We start from the raw sequence: 24,932 nt of genomic DNA, 5'->3' as shown, positions 1-24,932 counted from the left end.
CTTCCTTACGCCTCGCTACATTGTATTTCAAGTCTTCATCATTCATCACCGCTATATCGCTATTGCACTCATCCGCTCGATCGACTGGTATCCTCCCTCCCCGGTCCATCGCGTCCTTTCGTTCGTCCTCCCTACACTATATTTCACCCCGCTTTTCAGTGTGGTGACATCCCCGCAAGAACGGCATTCAACCACCACACAGAGCTGTCAACCATTGGGCGACTCCCTCGGTCGCTGAGCCATCGTTATTCTGCAGTATACTCTTGATTCTTTGCAAAGACTTCCATACCCTCCAGTAAAGGCACGTCGCGCGCTTCATTATATTGGTACCGCTCTTGGTAGGGTGATTTTGTTAAAGAGGAGGAGTCACTGCGGTGTTCACAACAATCAAGATGGATTTAGTCGACCGTGAAATGGAACGGGCAGAGATCCAGGCGACCCGAACTTACTCGCAGGAGAGCAAGGAGCGCCGATCTCTGAAGCATACGACCTCAAGGCACTCTGCGTCGTCCAGTTCCACCAGCTCAAGTGCCTCTTCAGGCAATTCAATGGGTCGGATAGCCACCGCGCGTGGCCCTAACGTCGGTCTGAGGCGATCTGAGACGCATCCAATCGAAGACCTGAGAATAGAAACACACCGGCTACAACAGGTCGAGACTGTAGGAGCCAGCGTCAAGTCGAGAGCAGACTCCAAACCCCTTCCTCCCTTTGGGGGAGGCAAGCCTTATCCTCCTCCATTGCCAGCGCAGGAAGACTATGTTGTCGAGTTTGACGGCATAGATGACCCTCTGCACCCACAGAACTGGCCTTTTACCAAAAAGTAAGTGGAAATCGAGCCAAAGTGTCAAAGATTTATATGGAAACGCCCTTGCTAAACGTTCCCAGGCTCTATCTTGGTGCGATCCTGGCGTTCACCTGCCTGTGCAGTACCTTTACATCCTCCGTCTTCTCCTCGTCGACGCATTCGGTCGCCAATTACTTCCATGTCAGCGTCGAGGTGGCCACCCTCAGCACCTCTCTATACGTACTGGGATACGCCTTTGGCCCACTCTGCTGGGGACCGTTTTCCGAACTGCGCGGTCGGAGAATACCCATTCTGATCGGCATGTTTGGCTTTTCAGTGTTTTGTTTCGGCTGTGCTACGGGCAAAGATATTCAGACAGTTATGATCTGCCGATTTTTCACAGGGTTCTTCGGTTCGTGTCCGTTGGCTGTGGTCGCGGCAGTCTTTGCCGACATGTTCGACAACCGCGAAAGAGGGACGGCCATTGTCATCTTCTCCTCCATGGTCTTCATGGGGCCTATGCTGGGACCTTTTATTGGAGGCTTCATCGACAGCTCCTATCTCCACTGGCGCTGGAATGTTTACCTGCCCGGGATCATGGGCTCGACCGCCTTAATCCTCAACCTTGTGTTTTTGCAAGAATCCTACCCACCGATGGTGCTGGTTGGCAAGGCCGCCGAGTTGCGTCGCCGGACTAGGAATTGGGGCATTCACGCAAAGCAAGACGAAGTCGAGGTGGACTTCCGAGAGCTGATATCTAAGAACTTCTCTCGTCCAATCCGGCTCTTGATTTCCGAGCCCATCATCCTGGCCATCACTTGCTACATGTCCTTCATTTATGGCCTCCTCTATCTCTTCCTGACCGCTTATCCACTCGTCTTCCAGGGCGTCCACCACATGGCACCCGGTGTGTCGGGTCTTCCGTTCTTCGGAATGGTGGTGGGTATATTCATCGTTGCAGGCTACATCATCTACGACGCCAGAAATTACAACAGGAAGTTGGACGCCAATGGAGGCATTCCGGTTCCTGAGTGGCGGTTGCCTCCTGTCATCATTGGAGGCACCTTATTTGCTCTGGGCCTGCTTTGGTTCGGCTGGTCTGGCTACAAGTCTTCGGTGCATTGGATTGTCCCGACTCTTTCTGGTCTGTTCACAGGCTTTGGCCTCCTGGCCATCTTCATCCAGTGCTTCAACTACCTGATTGACTCTTACCTCATGTTGTACGTGAACAGGCTTTTCCCCCAACCCGTGTCCCGTTTTCCTTTCCTCTAGCTAACTAAGTGTCCAGTGCGGCGTCCGCCATCGCGGCAAACACTTTCCTGCGATCCATTTCCGCTGCCGGATTCCCTCTCTTCGCTCGCCAAATGTTCAACGGTATGGGCATTGAATGGGCCGGCACCTTCCTCGGGTGCTTGGCACTCTGCCTCGTGCCCATTCCGGTGCTTTTCTACTTTTACGGCAAAAAGCTCCGGCAGAAGTCCAAATTCGCTCCGACCATGGCGGTCAAGAAGCCCGATGACGAGGAAGACGGCCTTGACGAGGACCAAGAATTGCAGATGGCCGCTTTGCACGCCACTAGAAGCCGGGTGCATCATGATCTGGAGGCTGGACGACGGCGGACGAGGTCGGGCACAAATGGATCGGCGGCCACGGCCACGACTCCTGCAGCTGCTCCGATTAACCGCATGTCAGAAAAGAGCGACTGAAGGAGCGAAGAAGTATGGCTGTCGTCGTGTTTTTCAAGCTGGAGATTATATTTAATATCAACGTTGAGCGTCTGGATGATCGCAACGGTGCCGATGTCGATAGTTACTGCAAGTACGGTACAATACCTCGGATCGCCCGCAAGTCCAACATTCTTCTACATTCTATTCTGCACCTTTCAAGAGGTAGTAGCTTGGTAGTCTCTTATTTAACCCCCACTGAATCACATCCCGTCCGCCCGACAATAGACACCGAGTCAGTTGCATGCGTAGGTCGAGGTGCGAAACACACGCCGATGCCAGCCTCAGTGTATATGCACCCTCTGCCGTAAGTCAAGACGGTATGGTATCTTCCACAATGGCTGCAAGTATACAAGACTAGAGCCACACCGCAGTTGCAGCGCCCGCACCTTCATCCAGTTTCGCGCGGGCGACCTCTTTGATCTCCTTTCCGTCCCAGCTCAAGACGAAAACCCAGCCTTGCTCACTGTCCGTCAACGCCAGGTACTCGACTCCATCGACGGTCGGGCCGGGCTGGACGGCGTTGGCCCAGCCGCCGCTCGTGGCGGTCTCGTACATGCACAACAGGCCGGCATACAGGTCGGAAGAAGGATTAGTTTGGGTCGTGGAAGATGCGGTTGACGCAGACACTGAAGTATCCACCCTCCCATCACTAGTGAGCTTGTATACAGCGACATAGCCCTTCTTGCCGGGCTCCAGGCCTCGCGTACTCGCGTACAGGTACTTGGGAGCGTCGCCGTTGGAGAAGCTAGTGCGGACCTCGTCGGCCCAGAACTCGCGCTCGTGCTGGTCGGCGGGGATGATACGCACGGCCTGTTCGTGGGTCAGATAGACACCATCGGCGTCGCGCGTGGAGAAGACGTCGACGATGCTCGTGTGTTCCTGGACGCAGTAGACATATTTGCCCGTCGGGTGGGGCCAGACGTGGCGAGGCCCGTCGTTCGGGCGCGGCGAGATATGTTTCTCGCCCAGCGTCAGGGTGCCGTCGGTCAGCGACACTTTGTACGTCCAGATACAGTTCCGGCCGATGTCTGCTACGTACAAGGCGCGGCCGGACGGCGACAGGTCCGCGGAGTGTGCGCCGTGGCGGAGGCCGCCGAAGTCCATGACACTGCCGTCGTCTCGTTGGGCGGATGCGTCGACGAACGACAGAGTTTGGAGTGGTTGGATCATCGATGTTGAAGTCGATGATGGTGCCGGGTGTGATGTTGTCCCGTTGGATTTCGGTGTGGTGTCGGGAGCCAGGAAGGCCCCTGTGTTCCGGTCGACGCTGAAGACTTCACCCGTGGCTCCGCCGGCGGAATAGACGGCCACGTCGTTGGCAGTGACATAGCCGCTGCGTGTCTTTGTCTGGGCGCTGCCCAGCAGTTCGATGTCTGTGGGTGACTTGACCGTGTATGCCACGACTGAGGGCGGCTCCGTCCATGCTGTGGCGTACAGGTTTCGGGTGCCGTTCGCCTTGGGCGGCGACAGGTGAAGCCACGAGTGTGAGCCGATGGCTGAGGCGCGGTGCACGATCTGCAGGCTTCCAGAGCTTGACAAGGACCCTTTTGATGGTGTCGATGATGAAGGCGTCGCCGGAGGTGTGAATCTCAGGGTGTAGAGGTGTGGCGTGTTGAAGGTGCCGACCAGGAAGTCGTATGATTGAGACATGGTCAATTGGATGATATGGTGACGATCCCCTTAGTCGTATTCGTCGTGCCCTGCTTTTTGATAGTTCTGATTCTTCTCCAAGGTCTGTCAAGCAGAAAGAAGGCGCACAAGGCTGGTCTTTATGGCAGAACTCGGCCGAATTCAAAGGTTTTCGGAGCCGGGAATTGAACGGCTATACTGCGCTTGAGACTCTTTTCCGATGTGACACGATGCTACGTAGGTAGTAGTGTGTGTTTGTGCGTGTGGGTGACACCAGTCCACTTCCGACTATAACAAAAGAGTCTTCCCGATGTTGTTCGGCCCTCAGAGGTCTTTAGCAGGCGTAAATGCAACAGACGGCGGCTGCTCAAGGATTTTCAATGATGCGAGAGACAATGAGATTCCCTCTAGCTCTCTATTCTACCGCTGCAACAGCACTTTCTCGACGAATGAGGTTCCTAGGATCGGACGGGGACGTCGGCACTTGCTTGGATATGGGCTGTTTTTTGCCCTCATCGGATCTGGTGCGGATCGAGGCCTTTGCTGCTAGACTCGCTGATCTCGCCGCTCAGGCAACGGCGCCTCTGCTTGTTGACAATGAGATATCCACGATAGGCTCCGAGCTTGAACACCTCCACGATTGCTCGGATTTCGAAAGTGATCTGCAGACAGTAAATATACAAGACCAGGCTTCATTTAGTATACAGTGTGTTCTCCCGACAAGGCGCAGTTTCGGCTGCAGTGGCTGCCTAATAGTGCCTAAGGTGCCCTCATCCGATGGAGTTCCCCGCCCATTTTATTGCTCGTCAGCCTCGTCGGTCGCAGCCTTGTCTTCAACTTCAATCTCGCCTTAAGTAAATGCTCGATACTACTAGTATCCGATGATGCGAATGAACATGCCTTCCTCCTACCTACATGACTACTACAAAGCTCCGGCATTCCACCGATAGTTTCCATAATCCAATCTTGGTGACCCGGCGGACGCCATGCTCATCCAGAAAATGCCTTAGATGTGAACGTCGAGCCTCGTGAACATATCTCGCATGCGACGACACTTCACACTACCGACTATTCCACCGCACAAATACTTGGTAGCAAAAACCCGAGGAGATTTTTGCCCAAAAAGTCCAAAAACTCTGCCACTCGACCCGACAACCTTGTTTCAGGTAGAAGTGTCTAGAAGGGAGCGAAACCTTGCCTGACCATCTGAAGTGTAGTGATGATAAGCGGTTCTTTTCAACGTCCGTTGATGGAATCGTAAGCTATGGGCCGCTTATAGTGGGATCCGAAGATCAGTACTACTCTGGACGCACCGAGTAGGCCACAGGGGAGGAGCTTCTATCCAACGCCGGATTGTTGACCAGAAATGCGGGAATTTAATATATGAGGGCACAGAACGGGAGTGACGCGGGGGCGTGACATGTGACTTGGTACAAGTGAAGTGAGAGTGAAGAGCAGGTGAGAGTGAGAAATACGGCTGGAATGGCTTTGATATCCGGTGATGGAACGAGCATGAGGAGCCACTGGTACTACTATTCTACATGGTCAGAAGGCGGCTCCTCCTGCTTGATACGGGCAGATTGCCATCTACAACAACCTGCTCTCACAATTTCTGGCCCCTATCGCTATCAACGCATTCAATGGGGAGGCTGTTCTTGTCTTTCCTTAGACTACTGATGTCCCTTCAATGAAGACTTCCGGTCACCAGCGGAGATCAATCAACAGTCCGTTTTATTACATGGGAATGATAGCGCCGAGGATCTCATCGGCCAGCACTGACGAGTCAATCGACGGCAGAACCAACGACTTCATGAGCCTTACGGAAATGGGTAAAGTATAGCACTGTCATCCGCAATGAAAGTAAGATACTACTAGTACCCGAGAAACTCGGAGTGTGAGGTGGTTGTTGATATTCCAGAACTCGGCGCCGTTTCAGAAAACACCAATAAATATACCTATCTATCTGAGGTACCTACCTATCTGCCTATCTATCTTCCCCGCATGCATTCGTACCGAGGTGGGCAGAGAGATCCGATATCTCACCATTCAAAACAGACGTATCTGCCTTACTGCCCTGTCGTAAAGGCAAGCTTCGTCGAGTCAATCTCAGAACAGTCGAGAAACAATCTTCCTCCTGCCCTTTACAAAGATGCCTCAACAACTCACGATAGGTCTCTCACAATCGCACACCCTCTCCACCCTTGACGCAACGCTCTCCGCACTTCGCGAAACCACCAGACTCGCCGCCCAAAAGGGCATCTCGATCCTCTTATTCCCCGAAGCCTATCTAGGAGGCTACCCACGAACATGTTCTTTCGGTGCCGCCGTCGGGTCCCGCACTGACACCGGCCGAGATCAATTCCTCGCCTACTACAAGTCGGCCGTCGATCTGGGCGATACACCCCTCGGAGCCGACGACGACTGGCTCGACCGGAAACTACCCGTGAACAAAGAGACCGGCCGCCGCGGCGACGGGACCCGCGAGTTCCTAGAAGACGTGGCGCGGGAGACGGGTGTGTTCATCGTCACAGGGTTGGTCGAGAAGGCCGGGGCCAGTCTCTATTGTGCGGCAGTCTATGTCGATCCGACGCGCGGCGTGCTGGGCAAAAGGAGGAAAGTCATGCCTACAGGGTCGGAGAGGCTGGTTTGGGCACAGGGTCAAGCGTCTACCCTGAAAGCCGTGGCGGTGAACATCAAGGGGGTGAGAGTGGTCATGGGATGTGCCATCTGTTGGGAGAACTATATGCCTCTTCTACGGTACAGTCTGTACAGCCAGGGCGTAAATCTGTGGTTGGCGCCTACCGCCGATGCGAGGGATACCTGGGAATCCTTGATGAAGACGGTGGCTTGTGAAGGCCGTTGTTTCGTCCTAAGTGCGAACCAGTGCATCAAGAGGAAGAACTTGCCAGCGTGGATCACTGGTAAAGATGCTCCAGTTGAAGACGGCAACCCTCCTGCGGCGGAAGCCTGCGCAGCCTCGGCCAGATCGCTTCCAAACGGGACTCATGGCGGCTCCTTGGGAGGACGGCGTTTGTCCATGTCGACACGAACGGAGGAAAATCATGAGATTGCCTGGAAGTGCAAAGACAATCCGATCAAAGAGTCGGAAGATGCCTCAAAGCACTCGAGCTTTGCTACCAGTGAAGATGAGCAGTTCGTGTCTGTGGGAGGCTCTTGTATCGTCAACCCCATGGGCAAGACAGTTGGAGGTCCATGTTGGGAAAAGGAACAGGAGTTGCTGTACGTGGAGGTCGACTTCGACGATTGTGATCGAGGCCATTTGGACTTTGATGCGGCGGGACACTATTCGCGTCCGGATGCATTCAAACTCACCGTCGAAGGATTGGATCTCCTGCCTCCCCCTTAACGCCGTAGGTATTCCAGCTCGGTAGCTTGACAAACTGTCACGTCGCATTTGCATGTCTGGCCGCATAAATTACAATAACCCACCACTCGAAGAAGATGGGATCGTACTCAAAGATCAGCAAGTGCTAAATGTGCATTGCTCTTGTCTCATGCAAAGACCATCGATAACGATGGACTGCATCCAGCTCAAGATCAATCGATGGACAGCGTTCGACCGAGCGAGGTAAGAGACACGGAATGGAAGAGAAAGAAGAGTCAAACCAGGAGCAAGCTTGTCGTCAAACATGGTTCAAAAATCTGTTCAACGAGGTATATCATTCGGAGGACTGCATGACCTCTTGGCCCAACGCCTTTTACATGGGTATCATCAAAGCATTGCCGAACAAGAACACGAAGTCGTATCCACAAGGATCTTTACAAACCGTCGGCCCCAATATCAGTAAGCGACTCTTGTCCTCATATCTGATATCTTGCGTTCGATCTCCCGGACCGAGCGATCCAGTTCGCCGGCGATCATTAACTTCTTGTCGTTGGGTAGGAGGAAAAATGTTTCACAGAGGTCGCCGTCGATGACACCCTTGGAGGGCGCATAGTATGAGCGGTACATAAGATGGTCACGACCCAAAAGCGGTGGGTTGCCGTTGCTTGAAGCCAGTTGCATTTCCAAGGATTGGAAAAAATCAACATCCTCCCGGCCGACAAAAGGCACAAGAATGCCGAGCGTTCCCTGAAAGCCTGTCCAGAAGATAACATCACGGCCTCCGGCGACCAGATTCGTCTTCTGAATACTGGTCGGGATATCTCCAGGGAAGTAATGGATCATCAAGCTCAGCCGATTTGGTGTACCATTGAGGTATTGCCTTTCATGGAGGAGGTGGACACCCGAGTTATCCTCGTCTGCTTCTTCCGAGACCTTTTGGGGGCATCTTAGCAGCCAGAGATTGCCGAATTTGTCCCCTCCTGCCACAGTCTCGTAGTCGACCATGGTGGCGCACGTTGTCCACCGAGCAACAACATCATCGGCAAATGGAATGAGCTTGTTCTCCTGGAATTTGTAGACGCAGTAGGTGACGCTCTCCTGAATGTCGCTGACAATGATTCTGCTGCCTTGCGTCTGAAGGCCGACGATGAGATTAGGTGTGCTCACTTGGCATTTCCGGAGCATTTGCTTCATTCCCAGGTCGTAAATCCTCAAGTCCGGCCCGACGCCCGCCAGGAGGCGTCCTTGGAATGCAAGGAGTGCAGTAGGAGGTTGCTCCACCTTTGTCTTATGAATGAACTCAAGCTCTTTACCATCCTCGTGGAAGCGATAGACATGAATGAATCCAGCAGAGAATGACCGAGGACTAACAACGAGGTCCTTGGCCGTGCCAACAATCAGGAACGACTCGTCGTCCTGGCTTGCAAAAGAAGCCGTGGTAATGCTCGTGGCACATTCATTGTCCTCCAAATCTAGAGTGAAGACGACTGATTTGGTGGTAACGGGATCCACGACCTGAATGGACGATGCCCAATGGCCGGTTCCGCGCGGATACCCAAACTCTTCCGGGGGGAGTACAACTGCATCGCCATTGACAGCAGGTGTTTCGTTGAGCAGTTTTGTCCGTGTTGCCGGTGCAAGCACATTGTTGTCCGCCCCAATCACGTAGAATAGTGGATGATCTGGGTGCTTGACAAATTTCCGAGGAGTGTACGGAAGCGGAATATTCTGCTGTAGTAGATTCCGCGAAAGATCTTCGATTGTGAATATCCTATCAGAATGTCAGAAGGACAGCCCATGTTTGCGGATAATGCGGTAGGTAGTGTAGGAAGAAGTAAATTTCAGAAGGAACAATTGGTTAGAGTTTGAAGTCCGCATGAGTCGAAGACTCTCGGAAAGAGCATAGTTATGTGTTCATCACAGGAAAGACTGTTTTAGGCGGATATGTGGGCTTACCTCAGGTTTTGCCCTTGGATGCCAACCATCCCTTCGGGGCACTGTTCACTTGTAAAATTCCAGACGTATTGAAGGCCGACATAGTCGAGAGGCGTCAACATGAACCCGTTCGTTTGTGCGTCGGTGTACCCCAACCATGGCCGAGAACTCAATGCCATGACAGCATTCTGGCCTTTGACTGAGACCCGGAATAGTTTTGCCGGTCGTAATCCAAGGAAGCGAGTCCGGGTATCGGACAGCTCTCCGGTGATCTCATCTAGAACTGTTCGCAGGTAGACGCCGGAGTAGAGCCCAATATGAAGATATAAAGTGGTTCCTCCGGAGGTGGAATCGGCCATTGCCATGATCGACAAAGCAGAGGGAGCTGAAGTAAGTGCTTGAACAGACTTATTCTCCAAGGTTGAATCAGGATCAAGACTCAAAATGCGCACTGTTGAATCGTCGCATCCGACAGCAAGGAAGGAACTCCGAACACGACCTTCTGGGACGTCACCCAAGCTTAAGCAGGTGACTGTACCGGTCATTTCTCTTCGCTCGTCGTATTCCGCTAGAGAGCCGTCGGTGTCCATTTCGAAGTAGACAATCTCTCCAGAACTTAAGGCCACGGCGACCTGACGCTCATTCGTTGTAGCTGCGACTATCGATCGATGTTGTGGTGCAGGCCACTCATTAACTCGTTTGTCTGCCCGGATATGCCGAATCCCTCTCGGGTGCACCTGGATCAGAGCGTCCTCACCAAGCTGTTGCACGGCAAGTGTAGGAGCAGTGGAAAGAAAACCGGTGTCGGTGACTTCCTCAACCGTTTCTCCGATGCTTAACACAAGAGTACCAGTCTTGAAAGACAGGATGATGTAGGCATCGTATTCATCCTCGCGTGTCAGTTTCGTAGTCCAGACGGCTTCGGGTTTATCTGGTAGTTCAGATTCCACAATCTCGGATACCGACAAGCCGTGCTTGAGAGTTTTAAAACTGCTTCGAGCTCCGGCGCCACATATTGAGTATATTTGCGGTGCATCTTCGTCGAGGAGGTTTGCGACCTTACAGTCGAGTAACGGGTTTGCCGCGTCGATGGTCTGGACAAGATTGAGGTTGGATAGTGGCCGGACATGAAAATACGCAGGTGTATAAGAGTCGGTTGGATCAGCTGGGAAATTGTCGCTCGAGAACTCGGTCTCATCGTCGTCATCTCCGAGCTTTTCGAACTGGTAGAAGTGATGGTTGCCACATTCGCTCGCCACAAACAAGAAACCACTCTTCAGGATGTGCAGGCTGTTTGCGACAGGAACAGTGTCAAAGTATTTGATCTTCAGAGCTTTGACTTCGCCAGTGGGCTGCCCGTTGTCATCCTCCGCCATCTCGATAGTAACCTTGAACAGGTCACCGTCTTCGGTTTGCAGCAGTAAGAAAAACTGGCCTTTCATCTTGTGCATGACTCCTGCCACAATGTGGCGTTTTCGTTCGGGATTTTCCAGAACACCTCGCCTCCGAGGTATGGGTACGCGAAAGGCGTCTTGATTGGAGTGTCGATATGTGATGTTGTCCTCTGCACAAACCAATACACCACTTGGCCCATCAGATCCACCAGGTACCTGAAACAGCTTCGAAGCATCTCGAGCGACAGGCTCTGCCCATTTGCGGACGACGTGGTTGAGTCCAAGGTCAAGCTCGTAATAAACAAGTAGCTTTTCCACCTCTTCGAGAGCTTGGCCAGTTGGGTCTTGGTCCACCTCAGTATAGTCGACCTCGAGCGCCGCAAAAATTGGGTTCTCATATCCGACATCCAGGGCCACGCAGTCAAAGACCAACGTTTGCGGTTTATGCGCTTCGAGAGGCGAGGAGATAGTCAGCTCGGCTTGAGCATTTCTGTTCAAGACATAGACCAATTTGTTCTTCTCCACAGAAGCAATAATACATGCTCTTCCCTTCGGATCAACTGCGAGGTACTGTCCTGGGATTACTCTTCGAATGCCAGACTTTCCGTAGGTCTCGAGGTGCACGCGGTTGAAGCGATTGTGTTCCTTGACATAGTCGAGGATAGTGATGCGGCCTGAATCGGAGCCTACAATCAGGTAGTCTGGTGATGGATTAGCGATGCTATTGAATCGGGTGCCACCGTGACATACCTTTGCTACTGCCAGCTAACCGGAATGCAGCCAAACTTCTGATGATGCCGAAACAGTCTTGGGTAAACAGCGGCGAGATTTTACCCTGAGAAGGGTCGGGTCTGTGGATGGTGAGCTTCGAGCCAGATGCTGTGATGATCTGTTGCTCTTTTGTACCGGCAAATTGGCCCAACACGGCTGCAGTTATGGCTGACGGCGGCTGTATAGTCAAGCTATACATGAACATAGAGCTTGTGGTCGCCATGGTGGGTGGAGGGATAGAGCGTCACGGGAAAGTGGCAGTTTTGAGTCCTGCGATGAGGCTCGTAGTGGTTGTTCTCTGATCAGAATATCTCGTGCATGGTGGCCGAGGCGACTAAAGACTTCGAGCTCACGGCAATAAGAATATGCACAGAGCTCCTCCGTGTGCGAGTCGACGTAGACCCGAATGAATCAAGCAGAGCCTTGTAGTAGTGGTCTTTTCTGTATCAACGCGAGGCGGAAAAAGGTCCAGGTTGTGCCAAGGCGTGGTAAATCTGCTCCCGCCTGATCGGGAAAGAAGGTGATGCCGCCCTGATTGTCACGTTGTATACGAAAAGCACAGCCTTGTCAACTCCATGTTTACCTTACCTACCGATTTTGAAAAGCCAACCACTCGTTGATGTCGGCACTTGTTCTTTTCCAACATTCAGAGGCACTAAGGTAGGCACAGACAGTGTCTGCGTCCCCAAATCCAGCAGGCAATGGCATCCAAAGCTCACCTCTGTTCCGCAACAACATGGGGCTCTCCCCTTGCTCCAAAGACAGCCGTGCTCATCCACGGGCTCAGCAGTAATTCGCAATGCTGGGTTACGGTTGCTCCCGAGCTAGTCAAACAAGGTAACTATCCTGCCACTGACGCATTACATCTCTCTCTTCGTTTCTTCTGACCTGTCCCAGGCTACTATGTCATTGCCCCCGATCTTCTTGGTCATGGACTGGCTGCAAGGAGCAATACCTACGAGCGCGACGACCTCGTTGAAGATATCTTACCGCAAGTCTCTCATCGATACATCGACTTACTGATCGGCCACTCCTTGGGCGGACCTGTTTCTCTTGGCCTCTATCCTCACCTGAAGACGAAGCCCAAGCGGTTTGTTCTTGTCGACCCGGTCAGTTCTCATCCTCTCCAGTGAGAAGCCAGCATCCCAATATATGCGCAAGCCTCGGGCCCCACAGCTTAGCCATGTCGCTACTCACCAGAAGACAAAGTCATTCGATCTCACCACATAAGCTAACACCACATCCCCAGGCTTTAGAACTCAGTGAAAGCGAAATAGAAGTTATCATGAGGAGCGATTTAGAAAACATCAAGACAAGAACTTCACCACAGCAGTTTCAGGAGAGATTCCCGAGCTGGGACCCAGTAACTTGTGTCGTGAAGAGTATGGCTGTCGCGCTTGCCGACGCTGAAGCAGTCGAGTATATTGGCACCGTATGCAGTGGATTGCCTCCCGAAACCTGGGAATCTTGGATTGAGTCTGACCTTTCTGACAGAAATATCGACCTTGGTCGTGCACGAAAGACTTACCGCCAGCGGCCAGCGATGGAGTTGAGATGGTCATTATTGGAGCAGATCCTCTGAAAGACGCTGTCTTTAAGCCTGCGCAAGCTGATGCTCTTGCCCGGAGTCACCCGGACATCAAGTGCATAGTTGCGGCGGGAGCGGGCCATAGTATACAGCGGGATGACCCCAAGAGTATTGTTCGAGCGGCTTTGGAGCCGCTCGAGTCTTTGTAAAGAAGGACATTTCACTTTACCCAGTCTTTGGCTTCTCCCGTATCTCCACGGTCTTCTGCCTAAACGCCTAATAAGTTCAGGTGTCTTTGACCGTGCTTCAGCATGGATGTTCAAGTATAGGCTTTCCTCGCAAGCCAGGAGAAACTCTCTGGCTTGCCTGCCTCGCAGTGTCCCGATCTCGTCATCGGAGAACAATCTACCTTACCGGTGATGCTCGTCTGGACCCAGGAAGATCTCGGGAAAAACTGGTATTGTTCGCCCTCAGGGAATCGCAAGCCAAAAGGCAATCGTAAAGGTCACAGAAACTATTCAACTCAGCTGAGGGTTGTCGTTTTTAAGTTCTAGTTTGGAAAAGGCGCGCAGAAGGACTGCAGGATAAATTCAACCGTCAAGGCGAGGGTGAGTTACAGGGCGAGTGGGAAGGTGAGTATAGGTAAGAGGAGGGTGAGTCGCGAGCAGGTGGACTTTAAAGCGGCGCCTTCTGCCGAGCAGATTCACCACTGCACTGCATTGCTTGAGCCGCCCAGGAAATGGTCAGCCTGCAGTGTTGGCCGCCAGCCTGAGCGCGAGTGCGTTGCACCACTAGGTAGGTTAGGTAGGTACCTACCTAGTACAGGTGGAGGCTTGTGCCTGAGGCGCCCTTACAAATTGGAGACCGTAGGATCGCTGGGGGCTAAGGACGCCCACCAGTAGGCATTATTATTAGTATCCTCTTTACATTGGGCGCAAAGCAGCGGCACCGCTGCCCCTCGGTCCCACCGAAACTGATGCCATCGGAAGCGTCACACACCCCCCGTCCCTCTCCTCTGCCACTTATTATTACTAAGTGTAGTTTGGAGGCCAGGCAGTCATCTGGTGATGACGATCTGCTAAGAAAGTTGCTTTGCTGTTGGTCAAATGCCGAGGACAGGAAACTTGCAACCCGTACAAGAACAACTCACTCGGTGGTTTGTTACTACTCCTACAAATCGGCCAGCTTGCCTCTTGTCGCTTGTCGTCTTCACCACCCTTTTCCTTCCTTGACCATTGAGAAACACGACGATCGATCACCTACCTAGGTATCTCGCCCTTCCTCCATCTTCTTCCATCTTCTACCCGACACAGTGTCATAGCACAACTCATCCTCAGCCTTCGAACGCTGCGACCTCTATCCTGAATATCACCGTTTTCACAACCCGACTCCACCTTTATCTATAATCCTCATACCCTATCGTCAACCGTCATACTGCGATAGATTTGACTGAGCGGCATTGCTACCATGGCCGATGCTTCAGGCACTGAGGATGCCACTGTCACCTTCCATGTCAAGTCGTCTGGCGGCCAGAAGTACACATTGACCCTGCCTCTTTCAACAACGACAATCGATCTGAAGAATAAGCTTGCGTCCGAGGAATATGCCAATGTTCCTGCGTCGGCCCAGCGGTTGATTTACAGCGGCAAGGTATTGAAAGATAATGAAACACTCGCCCAGCACAATGTGAAGGAAGGGAACACTATGCATCTTGTCAAGAGCGCCGCAAGCAATCAACGACAGAATCCGGCGGCGCAATCATCTACTTCCACCTCCTCGCCTGGCGCAGCACCACAAGTTGCCGGCGTGCCTCAGAATTTGGCGTCCGGCACCGGAAATGACCCCTTGGCCGGGCTGACTGGCGCAAGATATGCCGGCTTTGCACAGCTCCCGAATGCCAGTATGTTCCAGACCCCTCAAAGTCCGGATGACTTTGTGCGGCAGTTGGAAGATCCAAACTTCCAGCAGATGATGAGAGAAGCGATGAACAACCCTCAAATTGTAGACATGATGATCAACCAGAGCCCCCAACTGAGAGCAATGGGTCCGCAAGCAAGACAGCTACTGCAATCCGACTATTTTCGCCGCGTCATGACAGATCCCCAGGCAATTCGATCGGTCATTCAAATGCAGTCAGCAATGGGAATGGGACCATTTGGTGGTGGCGGTCAGGAGGCTTTTCCGGCACCTGGCGTTGTCAATACGACGGACACGCCGAATGCTGGAGGTGATGCGAACACTCAAGCCGGACAACAGCAACAGCAACCTCCGCCAAACCCCTTCGCTGCCTTGGGAGGAGGCGGCGGTCTTGGAGCGAATCCTTTTGGAAGTCTTTTCATGCCACCCTTTCCAATGCCCAACCAGGCGACGACGAGCCCGGGATCACAGAATAATACCGCTGCTCAAAATGATGGGGCCGATTCAGCTACGCAAGGTCAGCAGCAACAACAGCCACCGAATCCGTTTGCCGCCTTGTTCAATCCTGCAATGTTTGGGCAACCACAAGCAGGTGCTGGTGCCGGCACAGGCGCACCACCTCCGGTGAATCCTTTCGCACCTCAGAACAACCCGTTCTTGCAGAATCCGGAGGCGATGGCTCAGTTTATGCAAGCCATGGGCGGCATGGGAGGAGGTCTGGGTGGCGGTGCGGGTAATATGGGTGGCGCGGGTACTGAAGGGGCCAACTATGGGGGTTTGTTCGATCTGCTGGGAGCTGCGCGGCCAACTTCGCCACCCGACAATCGACCACCGGAAGAACGATATGCGACTCAATTGCAGCAACTCAATGATATGGGCTTCTACGACTTTGACCGCAACATCCAGGCACTGCGGAGGACCGGTGGCAGCGTCAACGGAGCCATAGAGTATCTGCTCAGCAATCCGTGAGTTCTTTCAGTGTCAGCATGTCAGTCCAGTCAATGAGAGTCGGGTTCTGTTCGGACTTTTTCTTCATTATACCTATCCTGGGAGTTTGACCGGAGGAGTTCAAGCGGTCTTGAACCGGCAAGCTTGCAATGTACACATGATGAAAGCGGTTTCCTGCAATGAGCATCTCGTGCGCAACGCATTCTTTTACTGACCTTCCATTCCAAATTCCTCTGGCCCTTGATTTTTTGAAAGTCTCTTTCGTTCAAGTAACCCGTCTTTCTCTGGGCCACGGGAGTACCAATCCATCTCTGCTGAAGTACATCCTGGATTGATTCGCCGTGATCTGGATGAGTGGACTGCAAAGTGGCATGCTGCATTGATTGAAGCCCAGAAGACGGTTCCTGCTCATTCGGCGTTGGAAGGTTCAGGTATGGCATACTAATATCTCTGCTGCCCTGGCCAGGCTGGACATGGCCGCATTCAGAATCTCCCAGGCATGGTGTATGCCTCTCTCTTTTTCCCCCTTCCTTTCTAGGCTGCTCTGCAACTTGACCCAGACCCATCAACTGACTGAAAGACTGACCGACACTCTTGGTATTCTCTGACATTGGCATCTCATGCAGTGGCTTTGTTTGTCCAAGGATGTGATGGAGCGGCATGTAGCATCAAACCACTGCACTGCACGAGACGATTCCTCTCCCCAGACAGCCGTACCTGGTACAGACACGGTTACTAGGACCGAAATCAAGCGATGGAATCCCCTTTTTCTCGCCAGCTCCAGCTCGCACGGACGGCATTGGAGACTGAATCACCCCAGAACCAGGTCGACCCATAACGTCCTGCGTCCTCTTTCATCTTCCTCGACTTCGACCTTCTTCTCCTTCTCCGACGGAACTGCATCCACCAACCCTCCCACCCCCGAACAGCTCAACGCACTCTGCACAAAAGCACCACAACAAGCTTCGCCATATTCCAGCAACCCGTGGCCTCTCTTGGCCAGCAGGACCTCGGGCCTCGCATCCCCAACAAACAGCCGGACCTGGATATACCGAATCCAGCGTCGATCCTGTGGCCTCGTGCCGAGAAACAGTCTCTCCAGACAGACCCCGTCGCAGACGACAAAGCGTTTCGTTGTCTCTTTCGGCGATCCAGTGAGGCCCATCAGCAACGGTCGGACTTCGTCGTGGATCTGTCGGTTGACGCGCAACAACCGGGTATCCAGACACGTGTAGATGTTGAAGTTCTCGCGACCGCATTTTTCGGGTCTGCAGATCCTTGTACGGTCTCCGTCTCCGTCTCGGGTTGTGGATACTTTGCATGGTTCGACTGTGTGAGGGCCGACGACGAGGGTCCAGACCTGTAGACGGATTTCGAATGGCAAGGTCAGGAGCAAAGACATGATATGATGGGTTGGGACGGTTTCCAGGTTCTTGTGATGGATATGATGTTGGCATGGAATTTGTGGTCAGTGGATGGGGAGAGTGGTCTGTCTGGATCATCTACAATCTGTCAGTCTATGAGTAGACCGATCTTTCCATCTTAGAGAAGAAATTAGGTAGTAGGCGTGGACAGAGGGAGGCTCTGGTCGCGACGATGAAGAACCAAAAGACGAGGCTGTCAAGTGGTCCCAATCGGGGTCCCAATACAATATCCTTCGTGCATTGATGGCTGGCTGACTTCAAACACGCCCTGTGCACACCAACACACCCGCAAGCATGATTAGCGCTTACCACCTTATGGACAGATGGGACTCTCTCCGTTGTATCTAGAATAAGGCATCTTTTGATAAACATCGAACCGAAGATGGCCTCCTATAGGAGCAGAGTTAGTCAGTCGTCTTACTAATCAGTAAGCAGCGGTGCGGTGAGGTCGGCCAATATTTTATCCTGTAGCCCTTACTCTGGGATGGTAGGTAGGTAGGTACCAGTATCAATCCTCAAGTGGAACCATGGTAGATGAGCAGTCGGACTAGCTGCCAGGAAGACAGACTGTCCCTAGTACATCGGAAGGTAAGCATCTTGTAGGAATCCCTTGGTCTTTCGCCTCGTGCTTGTCCATGACCTGCTTCTTTTTCGGCTGGCCACGTCTTCCAAATCACCATTCAGAAGGAGAAAAACAAGGACGAGGTAGTACGATCTGCAACGCTCGAGTCGATATCTGGACATGATGCATTTGTATCTCAACGAATTGGACCATATATCTCGTATCCAACATGAGGACTCGTCCTCAGTTCATAACCACACTCCTCGTCAGTTGTCGCCTTGACATACTCTTATCACCGGCCTTCCAGATATATCCAATGGAATCCTTCATGCTTATTCTTTCCGCCTAGCTCCTTCGCCACGAGAAGGACCTGTGAAAGTGAGAGAATATCTCACGAAGTCCCAACAACATTCCCAATCAGGAACACCGGACTCTTGTTACTGAAGTTCTTGACATCCTCCATCACAGCGGCAGTCTCTTCACCTCCCATCGCTTTGCCAATATTGTCCGCCGACTCCCAATGCAGCACTCCCGCGACACTGTATGGCTTGGAGCCGTCGGGGCCTGGAGCGAACTCGATGACTTCCCAGCCCGTGAGGCCGTATTTGGCCCATTTCTCATAGACCAGCGGCATGTGTGTTTTGAGGTAGTACGCCATGTCGAACGTCGCGTCCGATTCGGCCGGATACAGGACTGTTGCGTTGGCAGGCATGTTTGGGGGGAATTGGATCTTGTTTGGAGATGTGTTCGTGAGACCAAAAGGGAGGGGAGAGGGCCGTTGGGTCTTCTGTTTCTTCTTTCTTCTGGCTTTTTCGCACTCGGTTTGAACCTCGACTGCACTGACTGTACTGTACTGAGCTCTGCTGTCAAGGTTGGAGGTTGTGTAAGGCACACAAAGTAGATAGGTAGGTTATATAGGGTAGGTGAATGGGAAGGGAGTTCGGGTCAAGTCCAATATGGGGTGCGGGGGGAAAGAGAAGAGCGGGGAGGCTCATTTATATCTGTATGACTGTATGACTGTATGACTTTGACTCTTGGAGTCGTCTTGGACCTCTATCTATGTATCTACCTGAAACTAAACGCAGAACCCTATCTGCCGGCCCTAAATGCTCTCTTGCCTCGGTCCTGCGGCTTGTGCTAAGCTGCTGATGTTTGTCTGCGCTTCGTTCGCAGGGGTGGTAGTGGTGGTGGTGGTGGTGGTGAGCGGGAGTTCCTTTGGCTCATCTGCGTCTCCGGCCGATATGGATGCCAGGCCGAAGGAGATTTATTACTCGTCAGTCCTCGCATAAGCTGATTATAGTCAAGTCCTGTCTTCCCTGGAGACTGGACGCACCAGTATATGGAATGAACTGTCTCATGAATGGTAGCCTGTTTCGCTCTCTTTTGGGGCCTTGCCTAGCTAAAGGATCCGCTCGGTACAAACCACCTCACGACTGAGCTGTGTTATTCCAACCTCAACCATCTATGCCCGCGCTAGAACTCCTACCACTCTCTGGAACAGCTGCTCCGGGGTTGGCGCCTGAGTCGAGGACACGATATTCAACACGCTGTCCAGACCTCCGGCCCCAGACGTGGGATTTGTAGCTGTAGCATCCGTAGACGCGGCCGTCAACAGTCTCTGCGGCTCTCTACCGGCTTGGGAGGCCTCCGCAACGGCAGTCGTATGACCCTTGCCGAAAATACTGTCCAGGCTTCTCGTGACGAGATCGGACTCCTGCTGTGCGTCGGCCGATCCGCCGTGACCGACATTCCAAGCCCCTGCTGGTCTTAGTGATCGACACCGATTCTTGTCGTCGATCATCAAATAACCTGGGGTGGTCGTCAGGGCGAGCAGTCCCTTCAGCGCCCCAGTGAAGGAAGTCTCGTGCACACACTTCAACTCGCCTGTGCGAAGACTCAGGACAACCAGTTTGGTCGCTCGAGGTTTGTCAGCACGTGAAATGCTGACAGCAACAGTGCCGTCCAATTTGTTCGTGGCAAGATGGCTTGGGCTATTACTACCCGGTGCAACGTACTCTGGGTCGAGACCGACACTCGCGACGATCCTGCTGGTCAGAGTATCGAAGATGTTGAGATACTGAGACAGACAGACAAGGTAACGGCCTACGAAGGCAAGCTTGCCCTCGCCCGGCGACAGAAGGTCCGGTTGGGAACCACAGATCTGGCCCGTCGCAGGATCGATGAGCTGGACATACCGATGGGCCGACGCTGGCCCAGACCACGAAGCCGTCAGTACCGAACCGTCGTCGGAATAGGTGACTGCTGCAGATGTTGCAGGTCCAGCTCGACCCTGCGCCTCTGATTCGCAGTTTATCGTCTTCGAGGTCGCCCAGGTGTACAGCTGCTCGTTGGACTGGTTCTTGACAGCAACGCCGTTACGGTGTCGCGCTTTGGGAGTCCACAGTCGAACAGAAGCATCCGAACCGATAGTAGTAATCTCGACTTTGGTCGGATTGACGCTCAGACCGAGAACAGAGCCAACACCTGGCTTGTGAGGTTCATCAACCCGAGTGACCAGCTCCCACGTGCCCTCATCTTCATTCCAATGCCAGAACTTGAGAGTCGTTTCGACTGCCGCACCTCGTGTTGACGCATCGTCCGCGTCAATGTACATTGTCTCAATGTCTTGCTCGTTCGGCTGCCATTCGTCAACTGTTGCTAACCACTTCCCGTCGTGGCTGATAGCAACATGGGTCACATTGGGTTCCCTGACTATGTCACCACTAGGAGCCACGTTCTTTGCCGTTGTCATGTTCCTCGTCAGAGCCTGTCGGCCGAGTTGAAGGTTGGACTCGAGATCGTAGACTTGCAGGAGAGTCGAGCCTCTGCCTCGGCGAGACCCATGTGTGACAGCATTAGCAGTGGCCGCTGCTAGGAGTCGATTTGCACTTGTCGGATGCAGTAGCATCGTGGAAGAAGTCGACTGGACATCTCCCAAGGCCAGCCCGCTGATGCTCGAAAAGGGTAGCAGATCTGCCGTCGACAGGACCATGACGGAGTTGTCGCCCAGCCGTAAGGCATATGCTGACCCCGTAGCAGAGACGGTCAATCCAAGAATGGGGGTCGACAGATGAGGCAGATATTGCCTCTGATTCGTGTCCAATTGCCAGATGACGAGCACTGTCTCGTTTCCTCCGGAAATGATGTAGTTGCCATCTCGAGACCATTTCACCGAGTTGACCCCCGTCCTGTGCCAGTGGAGTTTGCGTGCTACTATCTCGTCTGTCGAGTTCTTTTTCTCCTTGCCAATGAGTTTGAACAGAAGATCTTCGTAGTAAACAATGACCCCGCTGTTCAACCCGAGCACGACATCTACCAAAGGCACCTTCCTGCCACTTTTCGATTTGCCCACGTTGATCTGAGCGTCGAAGCTTAGAATCGGTGCAGAGACAGACACTTCTCTCCAGGTGTAATCCAATGAAAGCTTGCCATCAGCATCAATTTGTGACTGACCAACCAAAAGTCTGTCTGCTGCACAAGCAATCAAGACACTTCCACTGGCGAATGACCTGATGATGGGCGCAACGCCAACTCTGTGGAGAACCGTCGTTATTTCCTTCAACTGATTGGTGAATAGGTTGGCATCAAAGATGAGAGCGGATTTGCTGGATTGAACGTCTTGTAAAGCAAGTATTGTCTCTTTCCCACTCACGGACGTCAGAGGCAACACTTGCTGCAGTCCCCGTCCGGTGTTATGACGACTGAGCTTTTCGCCTGTTGTCCAATCGAACAAAGAAAGAAGCCCTCGCGAGCTGGTGACATACACTCTCCTTGGGTCGGCGGAGGAGAGGGCGCAACTTGTAATATCGGACTTGTTATCGACGCGGAAGCTTCTAACCAGCAGCGAGGTTTTGGTGGAATAAACATGAATCTCCGAGTGCGTCGGGAGAATCAGATATTGATCATTGTCCGTCAAAAGGGGATCCTGGTCAACAAAGACGCCGCCCGTGCTCGGGGATAGAGACCACCCGTTGTTATCCACCTCTGTTTGCTTCCCTCTTCTCTTCTCAATTTGCAAGAATTTCTGCTGAGCTCTTTTTGGTTTCTTTACTATAGCCTTGGTGGTATCTTCCGTGGAAGGCGGTTTGCCAGCTGGCCCATCTTCTGCACCAGCTGACTTGCTCATCAGCTCTTCCACCTGGGATTTTGGTGGTATGTCGGTCTTGTCTGTTACTTTTGAGACTTGCGTTGGGCCAACAATATCTTGCAATTTCGCGGCCTGCTTTCTCGTTTGCTTTGCAGATGACACCGCAGTAGGAGATGACTCGGTCTTCGGAGGTTTTAGAGCGTCCTCGTCCTCGCTCTTTCGCGCTCTCCTCTTTCTCTGGCGCTTGAGTGCATGAGGACTGCCATTCGCACTGCCCTCGAATGCGGTATCAGCATCCCTCTTCACTAGCTGCGACATCTTCACTCGGCGAACACGGACAACAAGAACAAGTCCGCGGCTCTCAATTGTCTTGCAAGCTTTGTTTGTAGCATTCAAGTTTGGCGCAGTCTCGTGAAATCTGAACTTTTTTCTCCGCACCAGTCTTCCACTGTCAAGAAGGGAAGGTTTGCCGTGTCTGCCAAGTTGGACTCGGCAGAGTTTCCTCATCCGCCCGCAGTCTTTCCTCCCGCGGAATTTCTGTTGGATTCGCGAGGCAATTTTCTGGCCTGTTGATCAAAGAAACTTGGGTTTCGTCTTCAGCAACGTCTACTATCTCTCGCGTATCTGTGCAAGATGATTATCCCAATTCGTTGCTTCTCCTGCGGGAAGGTAGGTTTACTACTTCGTCATCTTCTGACGGACAAAGACTGACATGCCGCAGGTGATTGCCGATAAATGGGAGCGCTACATGAAATTGCTCGAGGAAGGCATACCTGATGGGTAAGTGTGCGAACTCAGCCACTCGCCTGGGGCATAGTATGCGGCGAGATATACTAGAAACACCGGCTGATTCTGAATGCTGGCATAGGGAGGCGATGGATCAAGTGGGCGCAAAGCGGTACTGCTGTCGGCGCATGTTGATGACCCACGTGGACTTGATCGAGAAGCTGCTACAGTACGTTTTCCTTCCTCGAAGCGCAACATATACGCCCCCCTGTAGAAGTTGGTTGCAGTGGCTGATCAGATTTCCGTGGCATACAGATACGACCCCGCCGAACGAAGACTGAAGGCGCAGTGATGCACGGACGAGAACGGTTTTCAGATGATTCGATGTGGTTGGCGTTATTTGGGACGAACGAAATGTGATCCGCGATCCGGCAAACGATCAGAAAGGAGTTTCACAAAATTACATCTGGCATGCATTAAAGCAAGGCGTTACAAAATGGACAGGACGCGGCATTCTAGCTTCTTCGTCACAGCAAGGCATCGATCATGAGGGATGCGATACCTCTGCATGGAGTGTGTCCACGGACAAGGTGGCGAAGGCATGGAAAGGAAGCAGCGTGGAACATCTAGCGGATGCAAACGTCTGGAAGCCGACACGGCCAGGTGTGAACCGACCATAATCTGAGACGCCCTACAAGGAGCGCTGTATAGTTTGGCTGTGGCCCGCGGTATTCATGGTCTACTCAACCCAACCTGCTTACTCCGAACTCGCCCAGTCGGCTTCCATACACTCCACCAACATTCCACTTCAGCTGGACGACCATCACGACCCTGCCAGTCGTCGAAGCCACAATCTGTACCTTCGGCCACGAGATCAAAGCCGTGAATGCGCAGGGTATCTCGCAAGTCCTGTCTTTCCTTATCAAACCGGTCTCGCAATGGCAGTTCAACGATGAACCTGGCACCGGGAGATGAAGAAATCCACCGACGCACAGCATTCACAAGCAATATGGGATGTTCTGAAGAATAGATAGGATCCGCTGCCAGTATTACCATGAATTTGTCTTGCTCATCACGAGGACTGTCTGTTTCGTCGGCCCAATCGAGTGCCCGTGCTTCGACAGTGCCGCCGTTTTGTGTGATCACGTCTCGATTCTGCTCGAGATTCCGCTGCAGATTGGGGACGATCTCCGGTAAGTCGGTCAGTAGAACATGCGTGTTCCATAAGCAAGCCGCAGATATGCCGACAAGACCAGTGCCCGCTCCAAGTTCGAGCACCTTTGTACATCCTTCGGGTATGTACCTACGGCAGTCCATCAATCGTTGTGACAACAACAGCGATGACGACCAGGTTTTGAAACCAAGGTTATCGCCGGTCAGAGAGGGCTCATGCAGACTGATCGTCAGGGTATTGTTGATGGTGAAAGAGCGAGTCATTGAAGGCATCGCATTTCTCCCTGCTCGTTCACTCAACCGGGCACTTGCGGCGGTCCATATCGAGTCCTTGGCCTCGTCATCGTCGATCCAATAAAGACTCGACGAGACGATCGAGGTAAGATACCGTGGAACGCCTTGTTCAGCAACCTCGACTCGACGAGCGCGATCGGTTTTCGAGAAAGTAGGCGTCTCACAACAAAGGAGATCCATAGTACGGAGCAATGTAGCCGCTGAAGGTTTTTGATAGAGCTGAGGCAAATCATACACTGCATGAACAAAAGAGAGTGAGGAGATGAAGAGACATCAAAAGAGGATCCCAAGCAAACTTCGACCTACCATCAAGCACTATAGGATCCTTGAGATTGAAGGCTGAATCAGGGGGCTCTTCCAAATACGGACACATCTCCCGGGTATATTCTGCGCCTGCAATGATGACTTCTCGCCGTTCGTATCCAATGTCCACAACAACAAACACTAGCCGCCCTGGACAATGATACCACCACGCGGATCGTTGACGCAGAAAAGAGAGAGATCCTCACAAATCTGGGTGTGCTGACGTTATGGTCGCTTCTGGCCGGGGTCTAAAAATGGACCATAGGGCTGTCGTCGGGCGAAGCGATGGGATCGAGACGCGGGGAACGTGTGACCGGAGTTCGGTTGTGGTGTATGAAGTAAAGCAGAAAGGTGGAAAGATATGCTCATCGTGGAGTTTTTCGA

At 52.7% G+C, this 24,932-nt stretch overlaps 11 protein-coding genes across 11 annotated transcripts; 5 read left to right on the top strand and 6 right to left on the bottom strand.

Moving 5' to 3' along the window:
* Positions 1-392: 392 nt before the first annotated feature.
* Positions 393-2,490, top strand: A1O1_07289 (MFS transporter, DHA1 family, multidrug resistance protein; the record flags this gene model as incomplete). Its single annotated transcript, XM_007728161.1, has 3 exons — positions 393-820; positions 886-2,004; positions 2,073-2,490. The coding sequence occupies 3 exons, from the start codon at positions 393-395 to the stop codon at positions 2,488-2,490; spliced, it is 1,965 nt and encodes a 654-aa protein (XP_007726351.1).
* Positions 2,491-2,865: 375 nt separating this feature from the next.
* Positions 2,866-4,161, bottom strand: A1O1_07288 (uncharacterized protein; the record flags this gene model as incomplete). Its single annotated transcript, XM_007728160.1, has 1 exon — positions 2,866-4,161. One exon carries the CDS (start codon positions 4,159-4,161, stop codon positions 2,866-2,868), a length of 1,296 nt encoding a protein of 431 aa, XP_007726350.1.
* Positions 4,162-6,289: 2,128 nt separating this feature from the next.
* A1O1_07287 (nitrilase) lies at positions 6,290-7,507 on the top strand (the record flags this gene model as incomplete). The annotated part of the gene is made up of 1 exon (XM_007728159.1): positions 6,290-7,507. One exon carries the CDS (start codon positions 6,290-6,292, stop codon positions 7,505-7,507), a length of 1,218 nt encoding a protein of 405 aa, XP_007726349.1.
* Positions 7,508-7,942: 435 nt separating this feature from the next.
* On the bottom strand, positions 7,943-11,809 carry A1O1_07286 (pre-mRNA-splicing factor rse1; the record flags this gene model as incomplete). Its single annotated transcript, XM_007728158.1, has 3 exons — positions 7,943-9,257; positions 9,443-11,516; positions 11,566-11,809. 3 exons carry the CDS (start codon positions 11,807-11,809, stop codon positions 7,943-7,945), a joined length of 3,633 nt encoding a protein of 1,210 aa, XP_007726348.1.
* A 478-nt stretch (positions 11,810-12,287) lies between these two features.
* On the top strand, positions 12,288-13,323 carry A1O1_07285 (uncharacterized protein; the record flags this gene model as incomplete). The annotated part of the gene is made up of 4 exons (XM_007728157.1): positions 12,288-12,423; positions 12,484-12,715; positions 12,763-13,018; positions 13,081-13,323. 4 exons carry the CDS (start codon positions 12,288-12,290, stop codon positions 13,321-13,323), a joined length of 867 nt encoding a protein of 288 aa, XP_007726347.1.
* Positions 13,324-14,581: 1,258 nt separating this feature from the next.
* A1O1_07284 (uncharacterized protein) lies at positions 14,582-16,000 on the top strand (the record flags this gene model as incomplete). The annotated part of the gene is made up of 1 exon (XM_007728156.1): positions 14,582-16,000. The coding sequence occupies one exon, from the start codon at positions 14,582-14,584 to the stop codon at positions 15,998-16,000; it is 1,419 nt and encodes a 472-aa protein (XP_007726346.1).
* A 790-nt stretch (positions 16,001-16,790) lies between these two features.
* Positions 16,791-17,381, bottom strand: A1O1_07283 (uncharacterized protein; the record flags this gene model as incomplete). Its single annotated transcript, XM_007728155.1, has 1 exon — positions 16,791-17,381. One exon carries the CDS (start codon positions 17,379-17,381, stop codon positions 16,791-16,793), a length of 591 nt encoding a protein of 196 aa, XP_007726345.1.
* Positions 17,382-18,356: 975 nt separating this feature from the next.
* A1O1_07282 (uncharacterized protein) lies at positions 18,357-18,677 on the bottom strand (the record flags this gene model as incomplete). Its single annotated transcript, XM_007728154.1, has 1 exon — positions 18,357-18,677. One exon carries the CDS (start codon positions 18,675-18,677, stop codon positions 18,357-18,359), a length of 321 nt encoding a protein of 106 aa, XP_007726344.1.
* Positions 18,678-19,427: 750 nt separating this feature from the next.
* On the bottom strand, positions 19,428-22,370 carry A1O1_07281 (uncharacterized protein; the record flags this gene model as incomplete). The annotated part of the gene is made up of 1 exon (XM_007728153.1): positions 19,428-22,370. One exon carries the CDS (start codon positions 22,368-22,370, stop codon positions 19,428-19,430), a length of 2,943 nt encoding a protein of 980 aa, XP_007726343.1.
* A 315-nt stretch (positions 22,371-22,685) lies between these two features.
* A1O1_07280 (DNA-directed RNA polymerase I, II, and III subunit RPABC5) lies at positions 22,686-23,130 on the top strand (the record flags this gene model as incomplete). The annotated part of the gene is made up of 4 exons (XM_007728152.1): positions 22,686-22,721; positions 22,774-22,832; positions 22,921-23,007; positions 23,094-23,130. 4 exons carry the CDS (start codon positions 22,686-22,688, stop codon positions 23,128-23,130), a joined length of 219 nt encoding a protein of 72 aa, XP_007726342.1.
* A 380-nt stretch (positions 23,131-23,510) lies between these two features.
* A1O1_07279 (uncharacterized protein) lies at positions 23,511-24,425 on the bottom strand (the record flags this gene model as incomplete). The annotated part of the gene is made up of 1 exon (XM_007728151.1): positions 23,511-24,425. The coding sequence occupies one exon, from the start codon at positions 24,423-24,425 to the stop codon at positions 23,511-23,513; it is 915 nt and encodes a 304-aa protein (XP_007726341.1).
* Positions 24,426-24,932: the final 507 nt, after the last annotated feature.

Source organism: Capronia coronata, assembly GCF_000585585.1.
Source record: "Capronia coronata CBS 617.96 chromosome Unknown acBCG-supercont1.6, whole genome shotgun sequence".
Taxonomy (NCBI): domain Eukaryota; kingdom Fungi; phylum Ascomycota; class Eurotiomycetes; order Chaetothyriales; family Herpotrichiellaceae; genus Capronia; species Capronia coronata.
Note: the sequence above shows the minus strand (reverse complement) of the source record. Positions and strands in the feature narration are given on the sequence as shown.